The sequence below is a fragment of the Pleurodeles waltl genome, chromosome 7, assembly GCF_031143425.1.
Source record: "Pleurodeles waltl isolate 20211129_DDA chromosome 7, aPleWal1.hap1.20221129, whole genome shotgun sequence".
Lineage (NCBI taxonomy): Eukaryota > Metazoa > Chordata > Amphibia > Caudata > Salamandridae > Pleurodeles > Pleurodeles waltl.
Genome location: NC_090446.1, coordinates 972,822,415 through 972,844,582, shown reverse-complemented (window position 1 = coordinate 972,844,582; position 22,168 = coordinate 972,822,415). Strand labels below are relative to the sequence as shown.

General features: G+C 41.6%; 1 protein-coding gene across 3 annotated transcripts in view; it reads right to left on the bottom strand.

The window, feature by feature from the left end:
- Positions 1–22,168, bottom strand: part of BAIAP2 (BAR/IMD domain containing adaptor protein 2) — a 260,008-nt gene that overhangs the window by 138,756 nt on the left and 99,084 nt on the right. For all 3 annotated transcript variants that reach the window (XM_069199737.1, XM_069199739.1, XM_069199738.1), the window contains exon 3: positions 19,015–19,101. In XM_069199737.1, coding sequence (XP_069055838.1) covers positions 19,015–19,101 — 87 coding nt within the window. The remainder of the gene's footprint in view (positions 1–19,014; positions 19,102–22,168) is intronic.

Genomic DNA, 22,168 nt, shown 5'->3' with positions numbered 1-22,168 from the left:
CGCAGTGTAGTACAATTCTGCATACTCGTTAGGCAAACGCTGAAATCCCAAGGACTGCTGCAGATGAGTCATTTATGAAAAATCTGATCTTCAAACCAGGAACTCCGCTACCCTCACAATAGCTGTGTTCATCAGCCTGAAGACAATAATCTTGGCTGGACTTAAGAAGTAGAATATAGAATAGCGAGCTAGAGGGTATTTTTATCATCCGCTACCACTAGGACAATCTAGAGATTAAGCAAGTGGAAGGAAGTGGTTTGAATCTCTCTTAAATATGTTTTAGAGTTAAGCATACATGCAAAAATCCATTTCCATTCTAAGGAGAAATTATGTAAATCTACTTTTAATACTACCATAGCCCTCTCAGACATACGGAGTTTGATCCTAAAGTGAGGATGGGGTGCAAGCAATGCTGTTAAGGAAAACGTGTTACTTTTTCTTCTCAAGAGCAAATAGCACAAAGGAAGACCGCGAGAGACAGGAAAAAATATTGGTCAGTTTTCACGTGATCATCTAGCCAGTTTTCCAAACTGCCTTTATTACATTTATTAAAGTTATAGCATGGTAACCACGTCTGTGCAAAAAAAAGTTAAAAGAAGACACGTCGTTATCCAACACAGAGGTATAAAAGGACCCACAAAGTTAATCTACTTTAGCTCAGACAAGATGTAACGATTTTAAAAACACCTACCAGTAAACTGATAATGAAACACAACCACAACAATGGTCAGGTTTAGCTCACAAGTCAACAAGATCCATGCAAAGGGTCACCCACTCCACGACCAGATAACTTTCACATATCACAAAGGTCCAGCGGTGGCCTGTAAAGTGGTGGGGCGAGCACCCCATCCCTCCAAAGCCCTCAAGTTAACTACCTCTCCCACCAAAAGCCCAAATAACACTAACTAAAGCACAAATGTTACACCTGCATGCACTACACATTTACATACAGTACACACTCATGCATCACACATTAAAAAGAAAAAGGTACTTACCCATCAGCTGCACATTCTGCTCTCTGATAGACAAAGAGCTCCCCTAACCAATACAGATGTTGCTCTCATGTTGTTAACCAGCATGGAAGAAGCACCTGGATTGGATGGAGCGTCCCGGAGGACTGTGCCTGGTCTCAACCCAGCTGTTTTACGATGTCACTTTGGCCGGCAATTGTTTGTTTATAAATAGACGTGTGGTTTCTCTGGGGGCCACGATTACTTCCCAAGGGAAATCACACATCTATAAAAAAAAAAGTTTTATATATATATATATATATATATATATATATATATATAATTTCATTTAAAGAACTAAAGGTTATAAGAACGTTATAGGTAGGCTCACATTTTAAACATACGAAACCACAGAAATTCACCAGTTATTCATCTTAGGGCATGAGTTATAGTTACTTGAAGTAACAAACTATAACTGGCGGTCTCGCCATGCACAGTTTTTTTTGTCAAAAATTTTACTACAATTATTACATTGATATTATCAATGATGCTATCAAAGATGTCATAAGTGCAGCAACTTGTGGGGTCATTAATGCAGGACGAGGGCACGAGTTAGTTACTTGATGTAACTAACTATAGCTGGTGAATTTCTATGGTTTTGTATGTTTAAAATGTGAGCCTAACTAGAACGCCCCTGTAACCTTTGTTTTTTCAGTAAATTTCAATTACTTTTTTATAATGTATAGTAATTTTCATTACTATACGCTAATTCAACCACTGCCATGCACAACCTTTGGCCATGCGTGGCGGCGGTTGGGTAGAGGGCCTGGCCACAGGCCAGATTCTGAGGCCAACCCCCTATAAGCACCCATCTTGCACTGTACACAGCCGTCACCCATGCGCAGTAAGGGTTGCCCTCAAGGCCAGACCTGAGCCAGTCCCTGCGACCAAGTTACCCTCCCCCCCCAAAACTACCCAATCCTACCGTACTCTACTCTGCACACACCCCTTTGACCATGGGCAGCGGGAGTTGGCTGCAGCCTATCTCTCTGGGTGTGACCTTCAAACTGAGCTATTGCTTTTTCTTTTTTAAAGCACTATCTGGGATTTCGAGGGTGTCCGGGGGGGGGGTCCCTGCTTGCTGAACCATTTCATATCTGTTCCCTGTGATGAAAGATGCTCTTTTTGACATCAGGACCTGCTTTACTGTTGTCAGAAAGTGGAGTGTTTGCTTTGGCATGGCTGCAGCTTCAAAGCTGCAGCAAAGCCACAGCAAATAGCTATGTCCTGGGGGTGGGCACCCCGGGACATATCAGGAGCCGGGCCTGGGACCTGTACCTCCTGTGCACATAGCCCAAAGGAGGTGGTGGTCCCCAAGGCTAATGGGGGTCCGAAACAGATCCCCTTTACATTATTTAGTATGCGCCCCTGGGAGATAGTGGTCCGCAGGGCATGGGGGTGGGCGCACGGCCCCCTCGGCTCATATTTCATCATTTGGCCGGGAAGGTGGTGGTGGTCCCAGGGGCTGTGGTGAGGCCATCAGTCCTCCCCCACATTAAAAAAGCATTTTTGCCCCAGGGGGGTGGTGGTCCCCCGTGTGCGGGGGGCAGTGCAGCCCCCCTCTCATGTTAGATTATTTGCCCCGGGGAGGTGGTGGTCCCCAAGACTGTGGGAAAGAGGCCATCAGGACTCCCCACGTGAAAAAAAAAAAAGAGCATTTTTTCCCTGGGGAGTGGTCCGCAGGGGGTTCGCGCAGCCCACCCTGTTCATGTAACATTAATCGCCCTGGGGAGGAGGTGGTGGTCCCCGGGCCTGTAGTGGGGGGGGAGGCCATCGTGCCTCGCACACATTAAAAGAGCATTTTTGCCCTGGAGTGGTGGTTCCCTGGGGCCAGGGGAGGAGGGCCAGGAGACCCCCCCACCCCTATTAAAAACAAAAAAAGTGTCCCTGGGACCTGGCCCACCCGGGGGCTTATTTAAAAACAGGCACGGGAGCCCACGCTTGCTTTTTGTTTTTTTAATTTATTGCAGATTCGAGACCCGTTGCCGGGTGGGGAGCCTGGTAGGGTTTTCCCTTTGGGAGCCCAGCACCAGATTTAAGGGTCAGGGTTTTCATACCCTGTGCCCTTTTGTATTTTTCATTCATTTTTTTCAGGGACTCAGCTTCAACTGCGTGCCAAGATGGTTGCCAACACTTCAATGGCTTAGTTGTTGAAGTATTGTCAGCCAATCAAATCTCAGCACGAGATAGGGAAGGGTTATGAATCCTTCGCATTCCTAGTTATAAAGATTTAGGTTTTCCTTAATTTCTCAAATACTAATGAACAAATTTACAACAAAACATAAAGGAATCGCTTTCTGGACTAGGACCTACCTTTCTGCTAAATTTGGTTTAATTCTGTCCAGTAGTTTCAGCACTATCATTGTTCAAAATCCCTATGGAAAAATGAATGGGGAAAATGTGTTTTGGGTCCCACCGATCCCACCCCACCACCCTTTTTTTTTTTATATAAAAACTAGGTCCTAACTATAACTACCTAGTGCCAATATATATATATATATATAAATATATATATATATATATAAAGAGATAACTTGTCAATGCATGTGTGGTTTCCCTGGGGGCTGCGACCGGCCCCCAGGGAAACGACACACACATATATAAGTGAGCTCTTTACATACACATATGGGCAGACACAGACACAGACACAGACACACACCTCTCTTTTAGGCAGCAATAAAAAAGTCAAGATAACTTGTGATTATGTTCCTACTAGAGAAAGAGATTGGACTTTCGTCTAGTGAAAAGTTTTGGCGTCATAAGGTAGCACAGAAGGTTTATATGCCTGCTGCAAAGAACAGATCTGTATTTTATGTGTATACCTGAGTGGAAGAAGCGAAGGTAAGTTGACTGACATTTAATGTTACACACATCATACACTTACACCCACCAGCAATTTTGTGACCATGTCTGCTTTCTACGTAGGCTAGTGTTTTAGAGGGACAGTTTAGCCAGTAGCAGAGATGGCTTGTCGTTGAATGACTGCTGCTCAAGCCCTAACTTGGGTTATGGAGGTCAGCTCTGAGGCAGTCAGCAGAGCCCCATTCGACAACTCCTCTTCCAGGGATTCTGAGGGAGACTATGAGGATAGTCCCTTCGCAAGCAGTCTGTGCAGTGGGACAACAGCAGGTTAGCCCAATCCATAGAGCAGGTGCATGAGGTGGGAAGCACAGATAGAGTTGCTCCCTTGGTACCCCCCTCCAATTAAGTAAAGCCCCAAATTCCACCTTTTACTGGTGACGTTGGATGTAAAGTAGATATGGGCACCTTTTGGCCAATTGACTATGTGCCATTTCTTTTTGGATGTTGACTTCCTTCAGTAAATTGTGCAGCAAACAAATCTGTGTGCCAAACAATTTCTGAGGGAGCATAGAGGCACTCTAGGGCACGCCAGTGGACTCCAACTTTGCTGGCAGAGTAGAAGATATGTTTGAACTTTACGCTCAAAATGGGCTTAGTGCAGAAACCCACCTTGCAGTCCTACTGGACGACTCACACGGTTTGGGTAACGTTCCCACCCCCCATTTTTCCACACAGAGCCACAACAGGGAAAGGCCTAAAATCATATTGTGGAGACATCAAAATTATCTATTACAAAACAGCCTGGTTTTGCAAAGCGGACACCTGCGTTTTTGGTCCTGGGCTCGGCAGCCATATAGGGAAACCTACCAAACCCACATATTTCTGAAAAGTAGACAACCGGGGGAGTTCACAGAGGTGTAGCTTGTGTGTATTCCCCAAAGTTTTCTTACCCAGAACACCCTGTAAAGGTGAAACATTGAATAAAAACTCTATGTTTCCTTGCATTTCTGTCACACAAACTACAGGAATATGCAGGGATCCACAAAATTCCTACCACCCAGCGTTTCCCCATTTGTCCTGATAAAAATGTTTCCTCGCTTGTGTACCTAGTGTCTGAGTCAGGAATGATCACCCCAGAGTCAACAGTAACCCTGATGTAAGGACTACCATTGAGCATTGTGTGATCCATTCCTGCCACAGGCATTAAGACCAGGCACACCAGTAGGGTAGCATTTTTATTGGGACAAGTTGGGGAATGCTGGGTGGTAAGCAAATAATGACTGCTTCTAAACTCCATATATTGTGCCCATTTTAGAAATGTATAGGTTTCCTTGATACCTATTTTCACTGTTATGTTTTACCCAATTAGTTGCTGTATACCTGGTACACAATGAAAACCCATTGCAAGGTGCAGCTTATTTATTGGCTCTGGGTACCTTGAGTTCTTCGTGAATCAAGAAGCCTTAAATATACCCACAACCAGAATTGTCAGATGGCCATAACAGTATATTGCTGTTGAAAATCTGCCTTAGCTGGAAAAAGTTACAGATGAAAAGGTAGACAGAAATGGCTGTTTATTTCAAGTCAATTTCAATATTTTTAAATTTTAACTGTTACTTTCTATAGGAAAACCCCTGAAGGATCTACACAAATAACCCCTTGCTGAATTCAGAATTGTGTCTGAAACGTTTCCAGAAACGTTTAGCTGTCTGGGATCCACCATTTGTTTTACACCCATTTCTCTCGCTAACTGGAAGGAGGTTGAAAAAAAAAAAATAGTAAAATTGGGGTATGCCCCGGTAAAATGGCAAGACTATGTTGAAAAAAATTGGTTTTCGGATTCAAGTCTGCCTGTTCCTGAAAGCTGGGATGATGGCGATTTTTAGCACCACAAACCCTCTGTTGATTAAATTTGCAGGGAAAAACACAGATGCTTTTTTCTGCAGCACCTTTTTCCATTTTTCCCCAAAAACTCAAATTTTAGCTGTATCTTGCCTAATTTCTCAGTTCCCAACATGGGAACCTGGGTACCTTTAGACTCACCAGGATGTTGGGGAAAAAAAAAAAAAAAGAACACAAATCTGCAATGGCTAGCTTATGTGGAAAAAACGTTATGGAGCCTTAAACTCTAACTATCCCAAATAGCCAAAAAAGGGCTCAGTACTGGGTGGGAAAAAGGCCCAGCAGCTAAAGGGTTAACAGAAGGCCTAAGAACACACCTCCTACAAGATTGGAACCACTATATTTACAAGAATAAATGTGCTCAATACTCTCTTGCTCGAGAAAAACATTCTAAAATCTTTACACAAAATTCATGTTAGGTAAATATTTATTGAAGCACACCAATGTAAAGCTCATTACCAGTTTGAAATAGGGTTAAAATTTACAAAGAATAAAATGACTTGCCCTATTTTAAAAAAGATAAACTAATTTAAGATTTATAAATGGCACCTCCTTCCCTCGATATTTGTAAGCGAGTCTCAGTACCAACTTTGACATACACATTAGAACTAATTCTCAAACCATTACATTAGTGTGAGTGCCTCTTTCCACTGCTGGTATGGAGTCCATTTTCCAGCACATACCTCTGGCAGCAAGATCTCTCTTCATTTATGCCTCAAGACGATGGAGTGCGCAACTTACTTTTGCCTCCTGTCATGTTGCAGATCCCAATACTGCCTCTATACCAAATGACTGCGCCAACTGCCCTGCTGCATATTCTCAGTTCCTTCTTGCCGAAGCCTCCTTCTGATCTCAAAAATCTAATCAAGAAGTCCTGATTGAAAGCGACACACTATGGGTAGTTTCCTGCTTGCTCACTACTTCACCTGACTACCTCCCAGCGAAAGACTCATTGGGTCTAGACACTGCAGCACGCTTCCAGCAAAACACAAGGAATAGCAGCCATAGCGTTTGCTGCTAGCACTTAGATTGGGGGGAGTGGAGGAGGGGGACAGGGGTGGAGTGTTCTAACTCTTGAACTCGGGTCCGCTACTTATCAGTAGGAACCAAAAAAGTGCAAGGATTCGTCAGAAGTTGTACCTTTCAAGAGTACCAACATTCATTACATCAGACCCCATGACAAATAATACATGAATGACCTTGGTCTTATCAACACCATCAGCTTAGCAAACCACCAACTTGCACTCCCTTTCCTCCATCCAACTATTTACATTCGAGCAAGTACCCCCTTATTTAGCTTTCCTCACAACTTTTACTTCCCAGAACTACATTTTGCAGCAATTTTGCATCCTCCTTACGGTGTATATTGAAAAAGTATTTCTTGTTTTTAAGTAAATGTAGGTCTTGAACAGCAATAGTTTAACTAAAACCATCACAGTTGCTTTAAAAACAGTAATAGGAAGTTTACTGCTTGGGGTGAAATTTTCCCAAACGTTTAGGACGGACGAAAAAAGTGCCTAAGTGGGTGGCCTTTTTTACGCCAGTTGAGCAGTAGCCTTTCCTGTTTGCAGCAAAGGAGTTTGTCACGTGAAAACAACGCTAGTCCAGCTACTGTCGTCCTCCATGTGAACTCAGATACTGAAGGTTCAGAACGAGAACTCTCAACACCAAGAAAAAAGCTACTCAACACAGAAAATCCAATTAAGAGGATTTCTCAAGCTCTAAGGACTCACTATTACCATTCCAATCAGAGGCTGACAAGCTGCCAGGGGCGGCCGCTGGAAACAATGCACTGCGGTCAGACTCCGCTCTAAGAACATGAACCGGAGCTTGGCAGCCCAAGGTATTAACAAAAGGAGCTTTTATACTCTATTAGGAGTGGAGCGCTTTTAGTTAATTTTACAGGATCAGGGGGTCCTGTAGATTTCCCTTGCAAAGTCAACACTTCAAATAACCTCACCCCAACGGACTGTGATCACAAGGCATTGGCGTGCCATGGGAGGATGGGAATCCCATTTTTGGGAAACACAAAAGAACATTTTGAATCTAGATCCTCTGCAGCAACGTGGGTTTGCAACGTACAGGAAAATCATTATAATCACAAATGCCTCGTAAGGCAAATGTATAGACTAAACCCATATTATATTTTCTACTATACAGGTTTCTTAAGACAGAAACCTTCTACACAACTGAATATGCTACAAATTCTTTAAAATATATTTAGACTGCAGCCTCGGCTCCTCACATAGTAGTACTTATATCTCATCTCATGCTATGGGCTGGTCAATTATTCCAAATCCAACTGACTTATTAAACTACAGTTCAACTTAAAGCACTCAAAACCACCACACATTAAATTATTTATTTTATGTGCACTGCATATAGAAAGCAATATTCTTTGCTTGGCTTTGTTTTCACTGCAGCAGTTTTTATGTTTAAGTCTCGAAACTTAAGTCAGACCTATTGGCTTTGACAACACCCATTTTTTTTAAGTGGCCTTTTCTTGATTCCATTACATTGTGCAACAAATATTTTGCCATGCTGATTTTGTTTTTGGTCACACCCCAGTCTCAACTACGGCCCATGTTGTGGTCATCAGATCGCTGTAGAGTATAACTTGTAATAGACATTTTAGTATTCATGAATATTAACCGCCCATTGTAGCACAGCCAGTGGGTCTGAAACCACAATCACAGAACACATACACTGTGTAGCAGGCATGAAATAGCTACGCTAGAAGCTGTGAAGATCAATAGTCTACTTCCACCCAGATATCAGTTTCTAGTGGACTATTCTGCAAGCTCTAAAATGCAACTACTCACACAGAGATTGTGTTACTGATTCAAACTGCAACTCGAGTTTACCATGTATGGCAGAAACCTAAGACCCACTGTTCAGCATCCTCATCACTTCAAGGACATTTTGTCTCCAGTCTCGTGCAGAAACTTTGTAAAAACTAGTTGGCCTCCATAAATGTTCTACAGAAGTCAATGACTTAGTAAGACTAAAATAGCAGTCTGAACAATGCTCTTTGTGATGCACTGGCCTTACACGCTCTAGAAGTGAATATATCACACTTATCAGACAATCAGAACCATATGCTGTAACATCAATGTTTAAATTAAAAGGCTCTCGGCTATCAGGAAATATGGGGAATATATAGTCTAAGGCCCAATTACAACAAGCATAGTGCCCTGGAAAGTAAGAAAAAAAAAAACTAAATGATCACCTTGTTCTAACTCGTAGTACTCCTACTGTTCTATCCATAGGACCCATATAACGTCACCCATGATAACATCACCTTTGATCCCACTTCGAGGGATGGTATCAAAGCTACGAGTGCTTGTAGAGCTGTACTGCATCTCAAAGGCCACCGCACAAGGTCAGAGTAAAGGGAACTTTACAAACAAACAGCATGATACAGAGCTCAGAGAGTGCTACAAAACATTTGCTAGTCGGGCATCAACCGGGAGCAGAAATAGACTTGTAAAGGTTTAGCAAATAGCACAACAAATAGCACAATCACTGCAGAACACCGCACAGCAATCCTAGTTAAAGGAGGGGTGGGAGCTGCAGCATGCACCAGAGGTAGACTGAAAAATCAACCAATTTTGTCAAAACGGGGCGGTTGATTTTATAGTACGTTCCATTTTACTACCCCCCCAAAAGTATCAGCAATAGAACTCAAATCTGAAGCCAGTTAAACAGAATGGGTCAGACTCTACCGATTCACAGAAACCCAGTGTCTACTGGTTTATAAGAGGCAAGAACCAGACTGGAACATCTTCAGAGCCCCTAATGGCACAGTTGCGACCACTCTCCCACAGTCATCCAGGCCTTGCAGAGGCATGGCCTGTAAATAAATCTATCCATTCCCCAGAAGCCCTGTGAACAGCAGCACCTGACCAGGAAAGCCTGCAGGCAGTAATCGCCATTAATTTTTAATGCATACAAATCTCATCACCTAACTCTTCAGTAATAAGCCTAGGAAAAGCCACGCTTGTTGCTCTAAGGCTATCCTGAGGGGACAGGGGGCGGCCTAGTGCATGTACTAACAAACTATCAGCCAAACTCCCCAAAAGGGGGATTCTGAGAAGAGATTATTAATAGAAAGGAAATTAGGTCTCGAAGGAGAGCTAAAGCAATGATGCAGAGGTTTATTTTGCCGAGCTGTGGAGAGAATTCCTCCAGAGATTAAAAATTCATAAATAATAAATCATGAAATCTGCTCGAGAATCTCTCCCGGGACAGGGAGGTATAAAATACTGGAGAAACGCGGTTGTGCAAGAAAAATAAAACACCCTACTATCGGCATAAGAAACTACGATCTAGTACGCGTACAGCGAGGAGCTGGGGTCTCGCATACTTATTACACAGCATGCTTTGCTCGGGAGCTCCGGTTTCTCAAACCGTTACTAGGAGAGAACCCGAGGACATTCCCCACCACAAGAGACCAAGCAGCCAAGCCTCTCGTTTGCATGTCAAACAGCACTAAAACCACAAACACGGCTCAAAGGAATCCTGCAAATTATTAATCTGAGGTCGATATGCTGCTCAGTGAGCCAATTGACCTGCTGAATTTACGTGATCACACATAGAACAGATTTCTTCTAAGAAGACAAGAATAGTGCTCCATCAGATACGTAATAGTAGTTCCGTTTCAAGCATGTGTGGCTGCTCCCTAATGGAGAGGAACCAATTTAGTTCGAGAGGAGGAAGTGTCCACACGGGCATGACAGGAACAGCGGTCTTAAAAGCAAATGGAAAAGCTGCAATTATACTGAAAGTGAGGTCATGAAAAACGAGTGGATGCAGTCATGCGTAGCTCTCCTAGAATGGAGCTGCTCTAAATGGGCACACTGGGCAGTGAACACAAACCAGGTTTTAACCGGTATGACTGGCAAGTGCAGACTTTAGCCTCTAAAAATGGGGCAACTTGTTACTGATGCAAACCATAACCTCAGACACACCCCTACACCCAATGTACACACCCCACGCATGCCCCTCTTCAGGGCTTTTAGCGTGGTCACCTTCAAAGAAACGACCCCTGACGATCTTGTAGGAGATAACGATAAGTATTCTGGAGGAGGGGCGGGGTCAACAGATGATTTTACATGCGTGTGTATTATACACACATACATGTACACACAGACAGAGGAAAAGCAATGATTAAAGTGACGTAACAGTTAGGTGTTGGGATGAGAAACTAGCTAAACAACAAATAACCCCAAAACTGTCAGGCTCTTTAAGAACAGTACAAATATATAATTGATTGTGAGAATGGAAAGGACAATAACAATTATTACAAAAATGTTATAAATTCATTGAGAATTGTAACTTTTTCTTTAATGTCTAAAGTAATGTGATAATTTAGCAACAGAAAGAACAGTAAATATAACATTTTAATGTAGAGTTTCATCATGTTTTCTTTGCCATGATTATTTGCCTCTCTCACAAAATTGTGAAATAGTATTTGCAAGTTAGTTCACTAAACTATATCTAGTGTACATTAGTGTCTGAGTTCAATGTTAGCTTGTATCCCATTCCAACACCTAACACTAACGTCACTTTATATGTTTTACACACACATGTGAATTATTCATGAGCAAGGCAGCGAGGACTACCGAAACGCGTTGAATTTTGCTGTTTGCCGAATAAAGGAATAAGATTTGGACATCGTATGTGGCAGAGACTTTTTTTCCGTAAGTGGAAACGTGTTTGTCGACAATAAGGGGCTCCATGACCACTGTCTCTGCTGCCTGTGTGAGGACGCTGGGTAGCGCGGTTTTGAAGCAAGTAGAAAATAAAAAAAAAAAAAAAAATTTATATATATATATATATATATATATATATATATATATATATATATATATATATTTCCCCCCCCCCACACTGAATAAAACCAGAAATTCTATTTTTTTAACAAAGTGATTTTAATTACTATATTATTGCAACCCCACCACACTCGGCCTTTGGTCATGCATGGCGGGGTTTGTCGCAAGGCCTGGCCTTGCCGCCAAGCCCTTATAACCATCCAACCCAACGACACACATGGCCTTTGGCGCTGCGCAGCACAGGTTGGCCACACAGCCTGTCTGTGTCAGTGGATGTGTGAGTGGGTGAATGAGTGGGTGGGTGTGTGAGTGGGCGCCTGAGCCTCTGAGTGCATGTGTGAGTGAATTAATTAGTTTGTGAATGAGACTAGTGTTTTTCATTCAAATGTTTCCATTTTGAGAATACTTCATGGAACTTCGTGAAAATTTACAAATATTCATGAATATCACACACGGACGCAAAATTAAATTAAACCTATAATTTGCCCCCAAAAGACCCCTATATCGCACCCCTGGGGTCAGGGTACCTACACCCTGACCCTTTATGTCACTTTCAATTTGAATTTCCACCTCCGGGGACCGTGTCCCATGAAATAAAAACGTTGGTCGCAACTTACTAGTCAGGTTGCTGTCAGCCAATTAAACGCTTCTTTTCACATGCATATTCATGAAAATTTGCAAATTTTCACGAAATAATTGCAGCCAGAGATATACAAATTTACTAGCCCTTAACTATCTCCTAAACTACTAAACAGATTAACACCAAAAAACAGCACAATCTGCATAGTGCAGGTAGATTTCTGCCAAATTTAGTGTAATTCCGTCTAATGGTTCAGGCTGTAGACGTGATGACAGGCCCTATGGGAATTAACACGGGAAATGCAATGTTTTTTTAGCCCCCTTTTTCTGTCCCCACTTGACAGATCACCCGGAAACTTCCAGTGCACAAATAAGAATCGTCAGCCCACCTTTTTTTTTTTTTTTTTTTAAAGCTGCGTGAAGATTAATCAATTGGTGCCAAAGATATAGGAAAGTAAAAAAAAACGTTTCTAAGGAAACATGGTCCTAACTATAACTACCTAGTGGCGACTGGCACCAGGTTAAAAAAAAAAAAAAAGAAAAAGTGTGTGCGTGTGTCTGTGTGTGTCTGTGTGTGTGTGTCATCGCACAAACACTACAGGATTTGTTTTCAAAGCAGATTTAAATCACCGGCAATGCGTTTCAATCTTTGCAGTCTTTATCACGACCTAGATGAAGTGCACAACCACCTCTAAACAAAATCCACTAACAATAGACATAGAAACCATATGCCAAGCGTGCATACATACATCAAATGACATCACTCATAACATATTCCATGACATCATTCATGGTATCACTGAAGACCTCCCAAGTGAAATTACTTATGACATCTTCCAAGCTTCTTTTGTACACATTGCTCCATAAATAAGTATAGCACTGGAACTGTGAAAGTAAATACAAAATAGCTCAGAAGAATGAGGCATTGTTAAAGCTGCCACAGACAACTCCCTTAGGTGTAGAAGGCAAGGGTTATGTGCCACACTGACCCCATACCATACACTTCACAGGTAGCTTAGTTCACATTAACAATCAGCCACAGATATATGGGAAACCCTCACTGCATACGATGTGCTATCTGAATACAACTGTTCAGAGAAAGCCAAGTTCCTAAAACTGCTGAGTCTTTTTCAAAACGAATGCCCTATTACAGGCAGCTTTTATCTGTATCAATCCCCTGATAGTCACCAAACCTACATTGAGAAATGAAGCTGATGCCAATAGAGAAGATACACTATGGAGTATTAAAAAAGGACCTACAATGAACAGTGTACACTCTATGCATATGTGGCAAAAAGACACTATTTGCTTAAAATAAGCAACGTCTGAACGTGCTAAAGATTATACTACTTGCAATCTTCATACGGTGGTGAAATCTTTACAGATATCCCATCTTCTTAAGCAAAACAAGCACATGTACATAGCTTAACACCTGGTGCACACAGTCTTCAATGTTGCGTGGAAATTGTCATGCCATACCCCCGGGGCCTGAAAAGTTTTAAACATGGGTGCTCATCCAGGGCACCCATCATATATTTGCTGGGTGCCACGGGGGTTGCCCAAGGCCCCCGAAGCCACAGACAGCTCCCTACATGCAGCAGGAGTCATCACTTCTCCTGCAACTGATGCTGCTCCATCTGGGCAGGAGCAACATTGTTATCCGTTTACCTTCCCGCATCAGTGGGGGCAGTGAAACAGATCAAAAGTCTGCTTCCAATGGGAGGGAACATTTTCAAACACATCACTCGCTGGGAGCAGACTCAGTGTTTGCTCCTTCTTAGAGTGAGTTTTGAAAATGGCCAAGCGAGAGCAAATACCGGTTTCCTGGCCCGTGCCAGTGCAAGCAAGGAAATGCTATGTTCTGGGAGTGGGCTCCCAGGGACATGGTCATGGGAGGATGCACAGAGAACAAAGTAGCTGTATGAGGCATGGTCTCTAACAAGACAACTGCCTGATGTGAATGACCACTCTGTCCTTAGTCTTATTAACATCTCAGAAGTAGAGGACTGCTTCAATACTCACTCCAACTTTTCATATTGGGAGAGTCTGGTCCTAAGTTTAATAAGGTTTGGCCCATGAACAAATGTCTGGGGTAGGTAAAAACAGGTTGGAGTCACTTCTGAGGACTACTCATCTCAACTTTATAACACCAAGGTAATTAAATATATTTTGTTGACACGACTAGCACACAAATAGTTAAGAGACTAGCTAAAAAGAGGCCTAGTCGAACAGAAATCATAAGAAAGTTATCTGGACCCGAAGTGACAAGCCAACACCAAGAGTAAACTAGTGTGGCTGCCCTAAACAATACAACATGTTCATTGGGCAATCACTTTATTAATATCACTTATTATTAGGCATTTTTAATGCACTCAACCAGCCCACCTTCAACCACTGCACCATACTGGCAATCGGTCTGCATCTTGTGCAAAAGCAAAAAAATCCAAGTCTTTGTTTTTTTTAATACAGCTGTGAAAGCTGGTATGTGGAACGGTTGTAGGACGCAAACTTTTTTTTTTTTTTTTAAAGATAAGAAACAAAGGCCCTGGTAGAGAAAGTGATTTGCCCATGATCACACAAACTAGTCAAGTGAGGCAGGCAAGACCGGAACGTTGTGTTGCAAATTTAAGCAGAGTCCAGATTTGTGACCAGAAGCCACACTGAAAAGAGTACAGACAAAGCACGAAACATACACATTCCTTTCGAAAGCAACAGTGGGCTAGATCATTACTGTTTATGCAGACTTCCTGGGAAACAAACACCCTGGAGTTTGCCGTCAGGTGCAGACAAAAGATAATTTGAACCCCATATAATTATTTTAATTTGTAAGGTATGAGTTTCCATTAAGGAAACCAGTGACTAGTTTTCGGAGTGAACAGTTTTACTAATTGTAGAAATAAGTATGCTTAATGTGTGACAAGGGGCCTTACTGCTGCCTACATCAAGGATGTGAACCCTTAGCAACAGGCAAAAACGATGGGAGTCAGGCCGGCACACCTTACTGGAGTGAATGACAAACAATATAGGAAGAAGGTACTTTATTACTGATGAGACAGCCAACGCCTGTGCACAAGACTGGAGATTCAAATGTTTAGCACATTACACTCCGATTCTTCGACCGACAAACAAGGCCACAGAGCAGTGTACTGCCTGCAGTGCCATGCCTGGGGACTCTGCACTGGGTCACTTCACCAGTTTAAAAATTAATCTGTGATCCGGTTTTTCTGACCCCGAAGTACACAAACAAGGTGTGTTCCGTACACAACACTAGCAAATGTTCACTCCCAGATCATGTCGACATTCTACTTTCCCCCAAAAAAGACTTAATTAAAAGAGTCGGTCTCCCCACCACGCCATATGCTGACAAGGAGAACTTTGGCCATTCTACAACCATATAAAAAGGGACGTTCTTGGTTTTAACACCATGAATACATTTTCTAAATCTTCCAAGTTCTCTTGTACACGGAGCACTGCATAAAAGCAGTGGTTCAATGAATTCAAGGCAAAGTCTAGAAGACTGTTGGTTATTTCAGTAGCGCTTCTCGTAGGTCACGTTTTTATATATATATATATATATATATATATATATATATATATATATATATATATATATATATATATATTGATGCAATTATCTTCCACAAATGACCATCAACCACAATTTAAAAAATCTTTCTGAACAATTGACTACATTGGGAAGTTTAAGCCTGAACGACTACCTGAAATTTAGCAAAATACCACAGGCTAACACCTAAAAGGGCGGCATCAGAGTCCCTTGTGCTATCCCATCCTTTCCGCTAGAGTCAAAGAGAACGCTGAAACACTTCACAGACTACACTCTCTTAAGAGGATCACTGAACTTTACGCCATTACAACGTACACATTATTTCCTCATCCGTGGATGAAGGAAATAATAATACAAAATCATAATTAGCAAAGTCTCCACGTCTTTTGATTGGGTCTAAACTGCAACTAATTTTTTATAAAAGATTAAACATATTTTGAAATCGAAATAGCAGCAGAAAGAATTGCCACGTTCCAACCAAAGCCACCCCATACTGAAATAATTAAAAATATACTCTAAACATACTGAAGATTTTGGATATATATGTAGAGTATATATATATATATATATATATATATATATATACACATACACACACACAATTTGTCTGTATTACACCTGTACTGATGGAGGGTGCCCTTGGACACGTGGTCGGGAACTGTGCACGACGTCGTCTAGGTCCGTCAAGTTCGTTGCAAAATTCTCACTCTCCTTCCATATTATGCACAAAAAGGAGTCGGTACACATGCAGAGTGCTGGTACAGGTGTTTTTTAGTCATTGTACCACGTGATGTAATGCCCCGGAAAAACAGGAAGAGGGTCAACCTATGCAGAACGTTTAGGGGAGGCATCATTTGATTTTTTTCAATACAAAGTACCAAAAACATTCTCTAACACTAAAGCATTTGAAAGGAACTTCAACACAAGCGCTTCGACGCCTCGTCATGGGTAGTAAGCGCTATATAAATACTATTACAATACAATACAAAGCCATCAAGTTAAAATGCTGGGGGAGGTTACCTAGCGTTCAACAAAATTAAATTATCCAGCACAGCATGCAATTTCTATCTTTCTTCTCTTTTACACGTCAAAGGAATGCTTTTACTATGAAATATCCCGTACAAATGTCAATAAGTAATTGCCCGGGCACTGATCGATAATTGCACCACCATCGCCACAATCCCTGGAATCTCAACCCCATGACATCAAGTCCTTAAGATTTCCTGTCGAGCCCATATGCGCTCTTCCTGCTCAGGACAATTATGTACACTGCAGATAAAAAAAAACTCTAATCACATCAATAAGCAACTCCCTACTATTGCAAGAAATAAGCAGCAACCAGTTGCAACTTCCACAAAAGCATTTTCCATAACTTTCTCAACATTTTGGTAAAATGTTCCTAACGTAATTTTTGTTTTCACACTGCGTGGAAGACAAATACAAGAGTTTCACTGCTAGCACGTGGTGTGCTACTCACATTAGTAGAGCCGATGGCTCCTGACACAAGAGCAGTACTGTCCGAGTGTATGACACCATGGCAGTCTTGTGGGACGTGCAGCTATGTGGGCAGATATGCAACTAAGACTGCAGTGAGCCTATGGCAAGGGCAAGGACGTAAGCGAAAAATGCTGGGCAAAGGCATATGTGAAAATTCAAAACCTAGTGTTATGTCTTAGAAAGGATTCAGGTCTCCGAGCAACTGATAGGAGACACCTCTCAAGAGGGTGGGATTTTAGTTCAGGGACTCGCTAGACGTCAGGACCTATTGCAAAGCAAAAGCAGAGCACAGCAAGGGTGTTTTTAGCAGGGGCGTCTCCGAACGTCGCACCACTGGCTAAGAGCCAGCAGCAGAAAAAAAAAATATATATATATACATATATTTGAATATCGTTTTATGTTTTTTGCTGCTGGCTCAGCCAGTAGCGAGGGGCGGGGCTGGGCCTCAGGAGGTGGGATGAGGATTTTGTGCATGTGTGTTTGGACAGCCGCTCAAACACATGTGCACTTAAGTTTCTCCAGCCAGGCTGTATACACAGCGACAGAAGAAAGTGCACAGGCCCCCAGGTCGTGTCCGAACGGCAGTTACTGCAGCTCACACCAATCTTGGCGCTGCTTACATGTTATGTTTAGCATGTAAGCAGCGCCAGGATTACTGGGGAGCTTCTTCTGGTGTCCCAGCAAATGGTGGGACACCAGAACAGGGAAAGAGGACAAACAAGACAGTAGGAGAGGACGCAGCAGCTGAGAACTGGAAGTTTTTTTTGTTTTTTGTTAAATTTATTTCCCCCTCCATGCCCCTCATATCTGCGGCAGCCGCCTCTGGTGTTTAGTGTTTCCGAACAGTTTCCTTTTACATCGTACCCAGTTTATTTCATTTACACAAATCAAGTCACATGTAGCGCATATTGGTGGAGTATACAAATACTGTGCACAGGGACATCTTAAGGATTTTGGGGGCTGTAGGCCAAGCATATTTTGGGTGCCCCTGTTCAGAACAGCTTTGTATTTATCATCCAATTTCATCTCTTTCATGTCCTTTTTTGGCCACATCACTGACACTGTACAGACACGCTCATCCAAATTCTAAATGTGCTTACATCTAATATTTAGAGATAGTGACGTGTTTTAATATTGTAACACAACAGCAGTTCACTAATATCACGACAAATAATCACTGACACCTTCCCATTTTTCATATGCGAGGGAAGTCCTGTTTTTATCTAAAGAAACGTTTTATGGAGGTTTCATGAAACAAACACTACATTTCTCTACAAAATGTTTGCAAGATAGTCACACATCAACCACATTAAAAAATACATGAAAGGAAAACGGTATTTAAAGCAATCTGTTTAAAATTATTCAAGGTCATCAAGACTGTCTGCAGAACAGAGTTGGCTCTATCAAGGGGCCCCCGAAAAGCTGGGGCACTGGGCCAGAGCCCACTTTGCCCATGCCCTAAAACGTCTGACTATGCACAGATTTGTTGGAGAAAGCAAGTAGGTTTCGAGTCCTGTTAATGAGACAACTGAAGATACCTAATCGCTGAGCAACAGGCATAGGCACAAACCAAGCATAGCATTGCAAATTAATCCACTTCAAGTGAAGGACTGTACATTAAACTGAAACTTAAAGCACATTTTTTCATTCTAAATTTAGTTGAAAGGCCAGTAGCGGTTTTGATCAAAATGGCAGGAACTGGTTTGATCCATTTTTATTACTTGTTTTCTTACTTTAAATTCAAAAGGAAGGTGAACTGATGTTACAGTGTGCTTTAAATGCTTGTTTGGCTCTCAGTCTACAGTGTTCAGCGGCCTCAACTTACCAAGTTCTTTAGAGCCTTGGCTTTCACTGGCCAATTCTCCCATTTTAACCAGAGCATCAAAGTAGCCTTTGGCCGCAAACGTTACACCTAAAAAGAAAATACAAATAAAAATTGCACAGTTTCTTACAATGATCAAAAAAGGTACAGCATAGAAATATGCGACTATTTATTTTCGTCTTTAGCATACTGCTAGCTGCAAAAGGGAAAGAAACATGGCTTGTAGCAAGGATCTCATTTTTTGTCACATCAGGTTTCAATCAATAATTTGCCCATAGCTCAATGCACAGAACACCCACTTCCTGTTTTGTCCATTCCATCAGACTTTTTAGCAATTTGTAGGTTGTTTGGATGGTGGGTGCTCTTAGCTCTTCTAACTTTTAAGACATGCACGGATTCACATTACCACATTTTCGCTCTATGGAAAGAACACGGATAAAAAGTCCACATTTCTAATCGGGCAAAAAAGGACGCTTTACTAGTCAATGGGGACCTGACCCAGGTAAAAAAAAAATGGCTGGCTCTGCAGTAGCATAGGTTTCTCCAACATTAGTACCTTTTACATATTTGGTTAAATGGTTACTTGGCACCATCTTCAGACACTGGACAGTCAATGAACTGAATCCTTATTTAGCCTCTCCAAGTTATCCGAAACCAGTCGTTGAACTGCCATTTATGACAGTCTCTAAAAAGAGGACTCCCATGGAACATTTTATTTCAGATAATGAGAAAGAAGATAAACGGCCATCTACAGTCGAGGTAGTAAAATTGGGAAGAGGGACGGCGGTAGGAAGAGGGCTTCTATGCTGAACTATGGAACCTATTAAAGAAGCAATGGGTACAGATTAGCAACTCCTCCAGCATTTTATCTTTGTTTCCCAACACTCTTGGCTCATAGGTATAACAAGCATTGAAAGTCTACAGGCAGGTTATCGAGAGAAAGCACTTCATTGAAGAGCTGTGAAATGGCCAACCTAATCCACTGCCCAGGAAATTTACTTTATAGAAAAGGGGAAGCAATCTATGTGTGGCATCATCACAAATTTCTGGCAATGTGGATTGTCACACCTGGACTGCTGTCAGTGTTTTCATGTAACCGATCTCAGTGTTTCAATGTGAGACCGTGTTTCCTGAAGTTAATAGATTACTTTAAGTTATTCAAGATACAAGCCAGTGGCTTTTTGCTTTAGTGACATACTGAGCAACAACTAACATTCCATCAACATAACACAAGAGGAATTCTGATGTGCTAGGTAAGTAAGGAAGTGAAAGACGGAGCGACACTAGGTAGAAGATTTACAGATAAAGTAAAGCATTACTATGTAAATCATGAACAATAAAAACCTCCAAGTGATCTCAAAAGCAATCCATCCTTATGAAAAAATATCAAAGCATGACATATAAATTCAATTTAAGCTCAAAAAGGTAACAGGGTCCACTAAGAATTTTTATATATCTAGACATTTCACGAGAGACAATATCTGTTTAAGCCATATAAAAAAAGAACTTCATAAAGGCACTCAAATTATGAGCTAAGACAAATCAATTTTGCATACCAATTTATGGCTGAAAGATAGCCAGGGATGAATCAAAACAGACTGCCACACTTGCACGAAAAGCAGATTGTTCTCATGTGGCAAAGTTCATACATGGTGGATTACAAAAGAGCAAAGTTACGTCGTTCTGGAGCTTGTGCAGTAACTAAATAGGAAGTTTCCTAAAAGGGAGCTGCTCAAGGTACCAGCACAACCTATTGCCGCCAGTACTACCTGGGTTGGAATTCTGAATAACGATTTTTTGGGGGGGCTCGGGGGTGGAGAGAACAGAAGTTGGGTAGAGAAAATGGTAAGTGCTCTATTTTGCAAAAAAAAAAAAAAAACCACACACACAGGATAAAATTTTCTACCAATGAGCTTCAGTGCTTGAGTTCACATTCCCAGTGCACACTGCAAATCTTTTTTTCAATGCTTCTGAGTGGGAAAATGTATAATCTTCAACATTAACAGACCAACCAAAAACTTCGGGATATTAATATTTAATATCAATAGTAATTGCTCCCCTTCTACTGAAATACACTGTATAAAGTTTCACTTTGTGTCAGTTTTGGAAAAACAGATAGTTGTTGGCTGTGGTAGATGCGTCAAGTTTTCCTTTCATCCGGTCAGAAACCAGTAACCATAAAAGGTAGTAGATATATTGCTATTCAGCCCCACCCACCCCTCCCCCCGCAATCACAGGGTGTCCACTTCATTATCCTGGAAACAGTAATTTTCGTACAACTAACATTGTGTAATTAATGGAGAGTACCAGAGTGGGACTGTTTTTAGATGCTGTAGTTTCACGGGATACTAACACCTTCAGGATAGAACGTTGTGGACATAAAGATGGGAAAATAGGCATGTCTTTGACTGTCTGACTTCCACTTTGTCATCCCGACAGCCTCATATGAAGAGGCTAGAGAAAATGACGTCTGAATGTGATCACATTCCCAGTTGTGTTGGGAAAACCCATGATCAACAACCACTCAAAGTTCAGTGTAAATTGATAACGTTAAGTGACAAGATAACACCAAAAGAGTTCTAAGAAATTGTGTTTTTACATAATGTGACAGTTCTACTTGATCACTGAATAAGATAGCCACTTTCACATAGTAATTATACTCAAATATGGAGGGGCCAACAGCAGCAATTAACTGGGCATTAAATGATGAATTTTCCCAAAAGCATAAAAAAATAACTCCCTTAATAATTAATGTGAAAGGCGGCAATCCACAGAGCTCCTTCAAAGCAGTCCATAAACCTTAAGGAAGGAGTATTAGATTGATGAACATCTTTGGTGAACTGCATAAAAATAAAGGCTTAGCTTCATAGCCTAGAGCATTTGTTTGCATGAAGGTAGATATTGTTTTAAGACACTGGCAGAAATTCTAAAGACTGAGGTTCTGTGGACAGTCTCGGAATTCAGGGGGGTGGTGGGGCGGGGAGTGGGGATAGTTGGGGACCTCACTACCATATTTTGGTTGATATTTGTTAATTTCTCTAAAGTTGCAACTGTGTTGTGAAGTAGGCAAACAATACTGAAAGTCTGATCTAGTGCGTAAGTAATATCTTCTATCCATGTTTAATTTTAGTAACACTTTCCATCTATTTCTCAAAAA